This window comes from Carassius carassius, chromosome 5 (assembly GCF_963082965.1).
Source record: "Carassius carassius chromosome 5, fCarCar2.1, whole genome shotgun sequence".
In the NCBI taxonomy this organism is placed as follows: Eukaryota; Metazoa; Chordata; class Actinopteri; order Cypriniformes; family Cyprinidae; genus Carassius; species Carassius carassius.
Window position 1 is genome coordinate 36,532,526 of NC_081759.1, and position 14,172 is coordinate 36,546,697.

Consider the following 14,172-nt stretch of genomic DNA (forward strand, 5'->3'; position numbering starts at 1 on the left):
AGCCTGCTACAAATTATTTTATTTTTCTTCTTCATCTTCAGTGCTATATACAGCTCTAAGTGATTTAAGGGAATATGCTGCTGGAAATCACAAGTAATCATATTAAATATTACGTAAATATCACCACTGTTATTCAAATTAATTATACAATCAATCAAGTTATTTCTAGGTAACAACTATGTTCTCTGCTGTTCTGTCTTTAGTTTTGTTTTACTCAAGAGAAAATTCTGATTTTCAATCTGAGCCAAAATGGAGCCCCTTACAGTCGTACTGTTGCCAGTTTCACTAAAACGCACAAGAAAGGGTGAGAGCTTTACATCACAAACACGTCACAGAAAACAATACGTAGTTTTTTAATGAGGCGGGACGAGCTCTTTGATTGGTGCTTATTTTTCAAACCCGTCCTTCCCGCCCATCGGCGCCGGCATCTGATTGGCCGTTGAGTCTTTCCTTTGTAGTCACAGGTCGCATCCGGTTCGTGCGTCGACCGAGATACAAAAAGGAGAAAGCAAATTCTCACCAGGAGTCAAGAAACCGAGAAATGAAATCATGTTTTTAGTCATTCTTTTAACGTATAGCGATATAGCATTTTATATGTAGTTATCATGAGTTTAAGCCACTGATGTTTTTTTATAATAGTGTTCGCAGAGCAGTTTTAGGTGGTTGGATCAATTTTATTTATCGGGATTTAGTGCAGTTTTAATTGGGATTGAATCTGCTCAGGTCTCACCTTAACCTATGTGTTAAAGGTCGTCTGCGCGTTAAGTGTGTATATATTTTATCAGTAGCGGTTAGTGTGTGTTTTTGGGCTTGGTGATGGCCACATCGGCCCTGTACGCCTGCACTAAGTGTAACCAGCGGTTCCCGTTCGAGGAGTTATCGCAGGGCCAGCAGCTCTGCAAGGTGAGAGCGCACACACACACACACACACACTACTGTTTACATGAGTCTGGGGAAAAGTGTGTGTCCTGTTTAAGGTCAGAGAGCTGTGTACGTGTCAAATATGAATAGCAAAAGCATTTAGACATTGATAAAGCTAAAACACCACTGCTGTCTCTACGATACAGCTGACAAGTCATACATTAAATTGTAACTGTACTAAGCAACACTGGCCTTGTTGGATTCTTTGCGACCTGTTTATATACATCTACATACGGTTGTGGCCTAATATTAGTATTTTCATCAGCTAAAAATTGTTTTATTTTTAGCTTTTGCTATTATAATGTGTTAGTAGGAAATATCAGTTTGCATTTCCAAACATTCATTTAGCCATTAAGTGTAATAATCCAGTGAGGTTTTTGTCTGACAACAGCCAGTGATCTGATTGATCATCATCAGTCTGTCTGGAATGACATGAAGGAACAGAACAAACCGAGACAGACTAAATCCAGAAGAACTGTGGCAACGTCTCCAAGATGCTTCAAGAGACCTATCTGCAAAGCTACAGTACTGTTAAAAGTTTTAGGTAAAAAAGTGCTGTAAGATGAGGATGCTGCCAAAAAATAATGTCATAAATAGATTTTCGTTATCAACTTGCCAACGTTGCCACAGTTCTTCTGGATTTAGTCGGTTTCAGTTTGTTCTGCTTCTTCATGTAATTCCAGACAGACTGATAATGATCAGATCAGATCTCTGTGTGGAGCACTGGCTGTTTTCAGACAAAAATCTCACTGGATTATTACACTTAATGGCAAAATGAACATTTGGAAATTTAAAACTGATATTTCCTACTGGAACCACAGCAAAAGATAGAAAAAAAGGACTTAAAAATATGTTTAGCTGGTGAAAATACTTGTTAATTATTAGAACACATCTAAACACTGGTCGCATTTAAAGTTTATAGCGTACAATTGATTGGTTTTCCTTGCAGGAGTGCCGGATCGCGCACCCTATAGTGAAATGCACCTACTGCAGGTCAGAGTTTCAGCAGGAGAGGTAAGAGTCACACAACCATCCTGTGGAAAATAATTATTTCTCCATATCTATGCTAATGAAAAACGTAACTTTTTTTCTTTCCTCAGCAAAACCAACACTATCTGTAAGAAATGTGCACAGAATGTCAAACAGTTTGGGACGGTATGTTCACTTGAAAGTGTATATGTGTAAATAACTGGAAATCCCACTGGTGTGCGCTAACACACATCTTTTCCTCTTTTTTTTTTTTCTCTCTTCTCAGCCGAAGCCATGCCAGTACTGTAACATTATTGCTGCATTCATTGGGACCAAATGCCAGCGCTGCACCAACTCGGAGAAGAAGTATGGCCCTCCACAGACCTGCGAACAGTGCAAGCAGCAGTGTGCCTTCGACAGGAAGGACGAGGGAAGGAGAAAGGTGACCAATCGCACATGCACGTTCTTATTACTCATCCACACACACGCTGGCTGTGTTCTCCCACGCTGCATGTGTGTGATGTGATTCACTCTGCTCTGACAGATTGGACAGTCACTGTTTCCAGATTTCAGCACATTGAAAGCATGAGCTTCTGTTCAGTGTCAAGCGCTCCATAATGTCTGTCATTGATTACTGGACAAGTTGCACAAAACTGCTGTTGGGTTAGGCACAAGCACAACACAGAGCTGAATCATTAAAGCCCACTCCTCTCACCAATAACAGGCAGCTTTACACATTTCTTATCAGAATTGTGTGGAGAACTAAAATAAGACTGAGCACACTTAATGCAGATGTGAATCCTGTTTTTCTCCAGGTGGATGGGAAGCTCTTGTGTTGGCTCTGCACACTGTCATATCGTCGTGTTCTACAGAAAACGAAAGAGCAGCGGAAAGGCCTTGGCTCTTCCCACTCTAACTCCTCTTCTCTCAGTGAGAAGGAACATCAGAGACACCATCATCAGCACCACAGACATGGAAGTTCGCATCACAAGTAAGCAATATAACAATAAAACGCATACAAACAAGCATCACCATGCATCAGCATCCAGTCACAAGAATACAAACTTGTTTATTTAAAAGCCTTACAAAAATGCTGTCCTGTGTATGTGTCACAGAATAAGCGGTACTTTAAGTCCAGAGCAGGATCAGGGACTGTGGAAGCAGAGGTGAGATGCATCTTTTTTTATATACGTACTGGAAGCGTGCAGTTTCTATTCGACTACAGTTTAATATTTAAGATTATCAGAGTGTTATTTTGCATGCTTTGAGATTGTGTTGAGGTGTATTGACTCTAATTTGTTTCTCTTGTGCAGCATTCAAAAGGAAACACCAAAGAAAAAACCCAAACTAGATACAAAGCCATCCAATGGAGACAGGTAATTACTTCTCGCTGTTATCGGCTCTGTCTCTGGCCTTCCAGGCAGGCTGTCAAATTCCCTCCTTAAATGTTAAACACTTTTTTTTTTTTTCCCTCCAGTAGTTCAATCACTCAGTCAATGGATTCTGGAGGCACGGATAACTTTATCTTGATTAGTCAGCTGAAAGAGGAAGTGATGTCATTGAAGCGCATGCTCCAGCAAAGAGACCAGACCATCCTTGAGAAAGACAGGAAGGTAATTTCAGATGTGACTTCCTGGCTTTGGTGCAGCGTGCACATGAAGTGCACATTTTGTAGCTACAGCTCTTTCAGGCTACAAGCATGACTCGTGTGACTCAAACAGTCATTTTCATAAAGGAAAAACTCGAAATCAGATGCCAGGAAATAGTACGTAGAGATTGATGGATGCATAAGTGTTCATTAACATATTCAAATATCCAGCATATCCAGCCGCCCACATCACAGTCCATTTGCTGACTGAGGTGATAATTATCCTCAAATATTTGAGCTGTTACTAGAAGTCTATAAGTAAAGATAAAGACGTCATTGATGTGAATTTGCATTTGTTGTTGTGCAAATGTGGTGTGTTCCAGTTGAGCTTTCTATCCAGTGTTTCAGTACATATTTTGATTTTTAAAATAAAATGGATACAAATTCTCTAGAGCAAGGCTGTAGACTGCGACCATTTTTCTGCCGGTGCAAGTACATTTAGTGCGCAGTCTCATTGGCACGACCACCGCGCTGTTCAACTCGCTTTGCCATTTTGGTTCCATATGAGAAACATAAAACTGCAAACGAAACAAGTGTAACAAAATCCCTATATTAATTTGAGCTGTGCAGTGTGGACCTTGACAAACAAACTGGTCCGAGCTCAGAACCGTTTTTACTCTGGAACCAACCAGTGCTGCGACATCCAGTGAGAAGCGTTTGAATTCACTGCAGAGTGAATAAAGGTTCCTGCAAGATTTACTGAGAAGCATTCAAATTCTGTACAGAAATCTCTGTTATAAACAGATCAGCCAGACAGCGCTGACGTAGAAAACCAGAAGTAGTAAGGGTGTAACATAAAACTTCTAACAGTTAGAAAAGAGAGAAAAATAAATAAATTATCCATAAATACATAAGCTCACATAATGTTATTTTAATAGCTTAATTGAAGAATTAATATAAGAGTTCTTGAACTGATTTAATCTACAACTCGGAGTTCTTAATCTCCTACCTGATGGCAGCATTACAAACTCACGGTTTAAGATGCGTGTTGTATCCTGCAAAATCTTATCTGCCTTAATTTGAATGTTATTTTGCAACACTCCACATTGCGAGTATATCACCCATATATTCTGGGCGACTAAATTATGTCTAATATTAGCCAAAGTTTAAAGCGTTGTGCCATTTTAAAGACATATACAGTGTGTGTAAAGATACACACAGTGCCGTGAAACCTAAACATTGAATGATTCAGATCAAACAAATTTTAATATTACACAAAGATAACCTGAGTAAATACAAAATGCAGTTTTGAAAATTATTTAATTTATTAAGGGGAAAAAAGTGGTCCAAACCTGCCTGGCCCTATGTGGAAACAGTATTAGCCCCCTAAATCTAATAACTGGTTGTTCCTCCCTTCACATCGCTGTGGAGGAATTTTGGCCCACTCTTCTTTGTAGAATTGTTTTAATTCAGCCACATTGGAGGGTTTGAGCATGAATGAACGGTTTATGGTCATGCCACAGCATCTCAATCGGATTTAAGTCTGGACTTTAACTTGGTCACTCCAAAACCTTCATTTTTGTTTTTCTTGAGATATTCAAAGGTGGTCTTGCTGGTGTGTATGGGATCACTGCCCTGCTGCATAACCCGCTGCGCTTGACCTGGAGGTCTCAAACTTATGGCCAGACATTCTTCTTCAGGATTTGCTGATAGAGTGCAGAATTCATGGTTCCATCAATCATGGCCAGTCATCCAGGTCCTGAAGCTGCTAAAAAGCCCAGACCATCACACTACCACCACCAACATGACTGTTGGTATGATGTTCTTTTTTTTTTTTTTTAAATGCCGTTTAGTTTTTACACCAGATGTAACAGGACACACACCTTCCAGAAAGTTAAACACTTGTCTCATCAGTCCACAGAATATTTGCCCAAAAGCTTTGGTGATAATCAAGATTTTTTGGCAAATGTGTGACGAGCGTTTGTGTTCTTTTTGGTCAGCAGTGGCTTTTGCCTTGGAACTCTCTCATGGATGCGGTTTTTGCCAAGTCTCTCTCATTGTTGAATCATGAACACTGACCTTAACTGAGGCAAGTGAGGCCTGCAGCTCTTTAGATGTTGTTCTGGGTTCTTTTATGACCTACTGGATGAGTCGTCGTTGCGCTCTTTAAGTAATTTTGGTTGGCTGGCCACTCCTGGCAAGGTTCACCACTGTTCCAAGTTTTCTCTATTTGTGGATAATGGCTTTGATGGTGGTCCGCTGGAGTCCCTAAGCCTTAGAAATGGCTTTATAACCCTTTCCAGACTGATACATGTCATCAGTTTTTTTTTTTTCATATGTTCTTGAATTTCTTTAGATCGTGCCATGATGTGTTGCTCTTCAAGCATTCCTCACTTTGTCAGACAGGTTCTATTGAAGTGATTTCTTGATTCAACAGGTCTGGCAGTACTTAGGCTTGGGTGTGGCTAATTAAATTTAACATAGCTTTCTAAAGAAAATGTGGTAAATTACAGTTCTTTCATGATTTAGCAGGAGGAGGCAATTGATTTTTCAGTTAAGGCCGCTTTTTCCCCCTTAATAAATGAAATCATCATTTGAAAACTGTATTTTGCATTTAATTGAATTATCTTTGTGTAATATTAAAATTTGTTTGCTGATCTGAATCTTTTAAGTGTGACGTATGCAAAAAAAAAAAAAAAAAAACAGGATGGGGAAAAAACTTTCACACCAGTGTGTGTGTGTGTGTGTGTGTGTGTGTGTGTGTGTGTGTGTGTGTGTGTGTGTGTGTAAACAATGTACTAGCCAATGGCGATTCAATTGCAGAGGAGCACTTATTGGATTATTAGTCATTCATTTATACCTTTTCCTTTTATATTTTGAAATATAACAAACTTTTCTTCACCTTATGACTAAATCACACACAGTTGATTTTATACAAGACTATAGTAGAGTAATGGTACATTTAATAAGAGTACAATATATATCTTTTCTACATAAAAATTAGACCCATTACTGTTGTTAATAAAAAATACTTTGTAAGCTTCCCAACTCTAGTTTAGTGCTTTACTGTCAGATGTGTAAAAACTTTAAATAAGCAATTAATGATCATGTAATATTATTAGTAACTGCACCTATTAATGCAAAACCATAGTAATTTGATAATATATATTTGTCATCTCTTTGAAATTAAAAGAATGCTGCACATTGTAATCTCTATGAGTTAAGCTTATTTATTATCAAAGCACTTGAAAATATGTGAATTATTGCATTGCGGGCTGATTTAAGGTGTGCCCATAAAATTTCTGCTTATGCTCCTAAAAATGTTCAATCAGGGGATACAGTGCTCCTAGCAAAAATAGTTAATCTGGAGCCCTGCTCTTGAGTCGATTGATTTGTTTGGTAATGAAACACAAGGGAAACTGGTTCATTGCCATAGACAAGTTTGGAAAAATGACTTGAAAAGATAATTTGATGCGTTTGTTTATGGTTTCAGCTGACGGAGCTGAAGGCAGACTTTCAGTATCAGGAGTCAAATATGCGGGTGAAGATGAACAACATGGAGAAAGCGCACAAAGAGGCCATGGAGCAACAACAGGTCACTTACACAATACACTTCATTACACATTATAATATTTCATCATTTTAAAGTGATAACAAGAATAAACATTATTTCTGTTACCTTACTTTAATACTGTGGAAAATAGGTCTGTTAGTGTTTTGATAAGCACTTTATTTGCACGAAATTATTATTCTCATTTATAGGGTCATTAATTACTCGCCCTCATGTCGTTCCGAACACGTACGACCTCCATCCATCTTTGGAAAACAAATCATGATATTTTTGATCAAATCTGAGAGCTCTGACCCTTCATAGACAGCAACACAACTGAAGTGTTTCCAGACCCAGAAACGTAGTAAAGACATCAGTAAGTTGTCCATGAGACATCATTGGTTCAACTATAATTTTATGAGGTTACGAGAATACGTTTCTGTTCGCAGAGGGTCATTTTGGATTTCATTAAAAATATCTTAATTTGTGTTTCAAAGTGGACGAAGGTCTAACAGGTTTGGAACAACACAAGGGATTATCATTTTTAAGTGAACTATCTTTAAGTTTGGGGTTGGTAAGATTAGTTTTGTTGTTTTTGAAGGAAGTCTCCTATGCTCACCAAATCGGCTTTTTATAAAAAATACAGTACAATTACTAATAGTGTGAAATGATAATACTATTCTAAGTAACGGTTTCCTATTTGAATATATTTTAACATGTAATTCTGTGATACTGAAGGCTCATTACTTTAGTCTTCAGTATCACCTCCTTCAGAAATCATTCTAAAATGCTGATTTGCTGTTTATGAAACATTTAATAAATGGCTATGCTGTTTAATATGTTTGTTGAAGCCATAATACTTTTTGGTTCTTTGCTGAATAGAAAGTTAGCATTTGTATGAAATTTATCAATTCAACCTTGATTAATTTCATGCAACCTTGCAGTATTTAGTAGATATTTATTTTTAAAATAATTTGTTGCGGTAGGTACTGTGAACTTTTTAACTGTAGTGTTCATATTTTTGATCAGCTGTGGTTTTATTTGTTTGTATCTCAGACGAAGAACAGAGAATTGATGAAACAAGTTGCTGCACTCTCGAAAGGCAAGAAGTTTGACCGCAGTAGCAGTTCACTGCTGTTACCATAGCAATGACCTCACGCCATAACAATGACCCCTTGCCCCGATGTGTCATTACTGTGAGGAAGCTTCACCCTCCATTGCTCACAGATTATCTGTGTCTTGTGTTTTATTATTCTGATGATGTCACATATGCAAAAAATCTCAATTTATTATAATTGTCTTATTTTCTTGGGCTGTTCTCAGCGGTTTTAGTAATCACATGTATTTACAAAACAGACAACTGTATAGAGCCATTACAGGAGCCCTGGCTGAACCCAGCCTCAGATCTCATATGCAAAACATCTCAGAACTTTTGAAAACCAATCAAATGGAAGCCGAAGAGCTGTCAACAAATGTATGGAAATGTTATAAATTGAAAGTGTCAGATATGCTGAACAGTTTTTATAGATACTAAATTCATCTCTCGCTCTCTTATCTTTTGCTCTCTCTTTCTCTCTCACTCATGGAAAGACTGTATTAATGCATGTCTTACTGCCTGGTCAACTGTGTGATTTTGTATATTAACTGATTAATTGTCTGGCTTTGTATTAGTGATATTTCGGAGATGAATTTTGCAGGCCTGTATGAGACATTGCTGTTTTAGTGAGTGAGGGCTCTCTTATGCCCCTTGCATTCTCATATTTTTACTGTCAGACACTTTTGTACTTTTTTTTTCTGCAACATGGACGTTTCAGGAATATTAAAGCTAGTAAAACCTCACTTTGGGTGTCTATCCTCCTTATTTATGTACTGAAAGTAGTGGAAAGTAAGGTTATTATAGCTTTGCATTTTCATTTTTGAAGTACTACTTTGCTTTTAATTTCACTCGTTTTTTGAGTTTAGTCAAAAAAAAATGACAGTATTTTCAAGTCTTTGCACTGATTCATATATATATATATATATGTACAATTTATATTGTTCTCTATATTTATCCTTGTGGTGGTTAAGGCGCTTTTATTTAGATAATATAACTGAAACTGCATTTTATTTGTCACTTTCATTTCAGCGCGGCGTATATACTTTCGCGTAAGTGTTTGTCCCGCTGCAGCCACCGTAACCTCCCCCCCCCCACTCACAAACACACACGTGACCGGTCGCGGTGTTTGATGGGATACCAGTGAGGAGCAACAACAGCAGCGAGTCTGGTAACGTTTGCCAAAAAGTGATTAAAAACTAGCTTAATTTATCTAGTTTCTCGGTGTTAGTGCTTTAAATTCATGTGGTATCGTTGATAAGTTTGGAAGTATAGAGTTAGAGTCATATCGTCCTGCTGCAGGTGAGTTTAAAATAATGTTGAGGTAAAGCAAACATGGTTTTATTGAAGACGTAACCATACAAACAGACGTTAAAAGTCATTAGACCTTTACTGTCACATTCGTTACAATATTCCCACCTAGCTCGTTTTTAGAGAATTTGTTAGACGGGTCATTTGTTAGACGGTATTCGAAACGTGTCATGTATTTATGTGAAATCTTTATAACGGGTGAAACATCCTTACACCTTTGCTTCATCAGACGTGAGGAATTTGTTTTGTGTGTTACAACACATTCGTTTCAGTTAACCGAAGATGACCACAGCAGCCAGGCCAACGTTTGAGCCCGCGAGAGGAGGACGGGGCAAAGGAGAAGGTGATCTGAGTGCTTTGTCTAAGCAGTACTCCAGCAGAGACCTGCCAGGACACACCAAGATCAAATACAGGTAATTCAATCAATTATTAGGACAGAATTTGTATAATGCCTATGCATTTAAAGGAGTAGTTCAAAAAAAGAATATTTTTTACTAGGAGCACTGTATCCCCTGACTGAACATTATTAGGAGCACACGCAGAAAATTTAGGGGCACGTTTTAAATCAGCCCGCAATGCAATCATTCACATTTTTCCCATTTTAACTGTATTACTGACAAGTGCTTTGATAATACAGTCGTGGCCAAAAGTTTTGAGAATTACATAAATATTAGTTTTCAAAAAGTTTGCTGCTAAACTGCTTTTAGATCTTTGTTTCAGTTGTTTCTGTGATGTACTGAAATATAATTACAAGCACTTCATACGTTTCAAAGGCTTTTATGGACAATTACATGACATTTATGCAAAGAGTCAGTATTTGCAGTATTTGCCCTTCTTTTTCAGGACCTCTGCAATTCGACTGGGCATGCTCTCAATCAACTTCTGGGCCAAATCCTGACTGATAGCAGCCCATTCTTTCATAATCACTTGGAGTTTGTCAGAATTAGTTTTTGTTTGTCCACCCGCCTCTTGAGGATTGACCACAAATTCTCAATGGGATTAAGATCTGGGGAGTTTCCAGGCCATGGACCCAAAATTTCAACTTTCTGGTCCCCGAGCTTAGTTATCACTTTTGCCTGATGGCACGGTGCTCCATCGTGCTGGAAAATGCATTGTTCTTCACCAAATTGTTGTTGGATTGTTGGAAGAAGTTGCTGTTGGAGGGGGTTTTGGTACCATTTTTAATTCATGGCTGTGTTTTTGGGCAGAATTGTGAGTGAGCCCACTCCCTTGGATGAGAAGCAACCCCACACATGAATGGTGTCAGGATGCTTTACTGTTGGCATGACACAGGACTGATGGTAGCGTTCACCTTTTCTTCTCCTGACAAGCCTTTTTCCAGATGCCCCAAACAATCTGAAAGGGGCTTCATCGGAGAATATGACTTTGCCCCAGTCCTCAGCAGTCCATTCACTATACTTTCTGCATAAGATCAATCTGTCCCTGAAGTTTTTTTTGGAGAGAAGTGGCTTCTTTGCTGCCCTTCTTGACACCAGGCCATCTTCCAAAAGTCTTTTCCTCACTGTGCGTGCAGATGCGCTCACACCTGCCTGCTGCCATTCCTGAGCAAGCTCTGCACTGGTGGCACTCCGATCCCGCAGCTGAATCCTCTTTAGGAGACGATCCTGGCGCTTGCTGGACTTTCTTGGACGCCCTGAAGCCTTCTTTACAAAAATTGAACCTCTTTCCTTTAAGTTCTTGATGATCCTATAAATTGTTGATTTAGGTGCAATCTTAGTAGCCACAATATCCTTGCCTGTAAAGCCATTTTTATGCAACGCAATGATGGCTGCACGCGTTTCTTTGCAGGTCACCATGGTTAACAATGGAAAAACAATGATTTCAAGCATCACCCTCCTTTTAACATGTCAAGTCTGCCATTCTAACCCAATCAGCCTGACATTATGATCTCCAGCCTTGTGCTTGTCAACATTCTCACCTGAGTTAACAAGACGATTACTGAAATGATCTCAGCAGGTCCTTTAATGACAGCAATGAAATGCAGTGGAAAGTCTTTTTTGGGATTAAGTTAATTTTCATGGCAAAGATGGACTATGCAATTCATCTGATCACTCTTCATAACATTCTGGAGTATATGCAAATTGCTATTATAAAAACTTGAGCAGCAACTTTTCCAATTTCCAATATTTATGTAATTCTCAACTTTTGAGAACGACTGTACATTGACTTAACCTGATAGAGATTACAGTGTGCAGCATTTTCCAAAACAATGCATTCTCGTAGCTTTGTAAAATTACAGTTGAACCACTGATGTCCCATGAACTTTTTTTCTTTTTAACCAGTGTCCCTGCTTTCTGGACCTGGGAACATTTCAGTTGTGCTGCTGTCTATGAAGGGTCTAATAGGTCTCAGATTTCTTTAAAAAAAAATCTTAATTTGTGTCCCTGCAGGCAGCCCACTCAGGATGCTCCAGAAGAGGTGAGAGCCCGTGACTTCAGACGTGAGCTGGAGGAGAGAGAGAGAGTCGCTGTTAAGAGCAGAGACAGAGGAGCAAGAGGTGAGGAAGCATGTTTTATGTGAATGTTTTTTGACTTGATATCAAGATGTTCATTGACAGTGACTTTGTTTCTTTTAGAGCACACAACTTCCTCGTCGTCATCTTCATCCTCCTCCTCCAAGCGGCCACGTCTGGATCAGATTCCTGCTGCCAACCTGGATGCGGATGATCCCCTCACTGATGTACATATACTCTCTTATAGATGCTTAGGCATTATTTATGAATGGCAGCTTGAAGAATGTGTCTGTGTATGTTTTAGGATGAAGATGACTCTGACTCCGGCTCTGACAGTGATGATGACACTGCTGCCCTGCTGGCTGAACTGGAGAAGATCAAAAAGGAGCGAGCTGAGGAGCTAGAGAGGAAGGTAAACCTCACTGACCTTGATTAAGCCCTTCGGAAAGATCCTGGTCACCATTTCAGGTTTTTTGTGTGATTATGAACAGCCTGACACTTCATTTATTCCTTAATTGGGCTTGATATCTTACTGGCGAAAGTCATCGCTGGTCTTTTTTTGTGGTGTGTGTGTAATTAAGGAAAGGGAACAGAAAGCAGAGGAGGAGAGGATACGTATGGAGAACATTCTGAGCGGGAATCCACTGCTCAATCTGGCTGGCCAGCAGCAGCAGCAGCAGCAGCAGCAGCTACAACAAAAAACACAGAGCCAGAATGCATTCAGTGTGAAGAGAAGGTAATTTAATGGTGGTAAAAAATAAGTAACACACGATTATTTGGTTTTCTGTCTTCTTTCATAAGTCACTCATAGTTGCATAGTTCACCCAAAAATTAAAATGACCTCATGATTTACTCAAAATACAATAGAAAAGCCTTCTGACGTGAAGCTATGTGTTTGAGTAAGAATAATATCCATGTTTAAAACTTTAGAAGGCATAATCTCTAGCTTCCACTATGCACCCGAGTTCCAGTGGGTAAATTATAGGGTAATTTAAATTTTTTTGTTGTTGAACTTACCTTTGAAGAATTAAAGCAAAGCATTTAAAGAACTCTGGACGTTCGTGTCCTTTAATGCAAAATGATTGAAACACTCAGTTTAAATTAAAGTATGGCCCATCTGATAATAAACATTTCACTCTTTAATGTTACAGTGTGTGATAATTATCATAATATATTGACATTAATAGAAGTGTCCTGTTAGAAAGAACATCATAGTACATCATTGTTTTAGGTAGTTATATTATGAAATGCAATGGCTTACAAAACTTGTTTTTTTTTTTTGCTATTCCTATAGCTTTTATATATTATTTACTCTTGAGACCAACAACATCAACAGCTCTAAATGTCATTTTGGTACAAAAGATTCTTAGAATTTAATAATGGTAATAATAAAATCAATATTGGCCGGTTTTTTTTTTTCTCTCTCTTTCAATGAAGGTGGAAAAATGGCTTTGTCTTTGAATTGCAAATTCGTTAAAACAGAGAGTTCAATAATATGCAATTGACAAAATTCAAGCCCAATTTCACATTCTGTTTTTGGCAGGTGGGACGATGATGTCGTGTTTAAAAACTGCGCTAAAGGAGTGGATGAATCACGTAGAGAGAAACGCTTCATTAACGACACCCTGCGCTCTGAATTCCATAAGAAATTCATGGAGAAATATGTTAAATAATTGTCTTGTTATAGAACTGTATTACAGCAGTTTGTTTAAAATATTTTTTCTATTTCGCAAATATCATATGTGCTCATTTTGTCTTTTTAAGCTTTATGTGCCGCCCCTTCAGTAGTGGGTCTGTAAAAGAAGTGTACCAATAAAAAGAAAAGAAAAATAGAATGCTTATTAATTTCTCTTTCTACTGTATATGCTCCTTTATATCATTCACTTATCCTGTGAGTTTGTGTCTGTTCTCTTTTTCTTATTTTTGTTTTTAGTCCGAATTCCCCTGTTTGTCCTGATTACATTGATAAAATAATCATTTACATGGTCAGACGTTTCCATACTTTCAGGTCAGGTCAGACCTTTTTTCTTTTTCTTTTTTTTCCTTCTCAAGTTACTGAAGCAGACCTGCTCTGAATCAGTAGAGCAGATCTGACTGAGTCCAACCTGACCTGCATCTTTTCACAAGGGCTTTCTATTCTGCTCCCTTCTGTAATTTGATCTTTTATTCCTAACAAGCATTATTCTCTCCATTCAATTTAGCTTTATTTATTTAAGACTTTTGACAGTAGTGATTGTATCAAAGCATCCAGACAAAGTAACCGGCCT

At 38.3% G+C, this 14,172-nt stretch overlaps 2 protein-coding genes across 5 annotated transcripts; both read left to right on the forward strand.

Moving 5' to 3' along the window:
• Positions 1-415: 415 nt before the first annotated feature.
• fam76b (family with sequence similarity 76 member B) lies at positions 416-8,867 on the forward strand. 3 transcript variants are annotated; one of them, XM_059551042.1, is made up of 11 exons: positions 416-551; positions 786-903; positions 1,871-1,935; positions 2,022-2,076; positions 2,177-2,332; positions 2,706-2,881; positions 3,006-3,056; positions 3,204-3,266; positions 3,368-3,503; positions 6,972-7,073; positions 8,085-8,867. In XM_059551042.1, the coding sequence occupies exons 2-11, from the start codon at positions 817-819 to the stop codon at positions 8,172-8,174; spliced, it is 981 nt and encodes a 326-aa protein (XP_059407025.1). In that variant the 5' UTR covers positions 416-551; positions 786-816; the 3' UTR covers positions 8,175-8,867. The 3 variants fall into 3 exon arrangements, with proteins under 3 accessions (XP_059407025.1, XP_059407026.1, XP_059407024.1); XM_059551043.1 differs by having other exon boundaries at positions 426-903; positions 3,371-3,503; XM_059551041.1 differs by having other exon boundaries at positions 428-903.
• Positions 8,868-9,244: 377 nt separating this feature from the next.
• cwc15 (CWC15 spliceosome associated protein homolog) lies at positions 9,245-13,740 on the forward strand. 2 transcript variants are annotated; one of them, XM_059551047.1, is made up of 7 exons: positions 9,245-9,423; positions 9,705-9,845; positions 11,844-11,950; positions 12,029-12,132; positions 12,210-12,317; positions 12,487-12,641; positions 13,449-13,740. In XM_059551047.1, exons 2-7 carry the CDS (start codon positions 9,715-9,717, stop codon positions 13,576-13,578), a joined length of 735 nt encoding a protein of 244 aa, XP_059407030.1. In that variant the 5' UTR covers positions 9,245-9,423; positions 9,705-9,714; the 3' UTR covers positions 13,579-13,740. The 2 variants fall into 2 exon arrangements, with proteins under 2 accessions (XP_059407030.1, XP_059407031.1); XM_059551048.1 differs by having other exon boundaries at positions 9,265-9,292.
• The last annotated feature ends 432 nt before the right edge of the window (positions 13,741-14,172 follow it).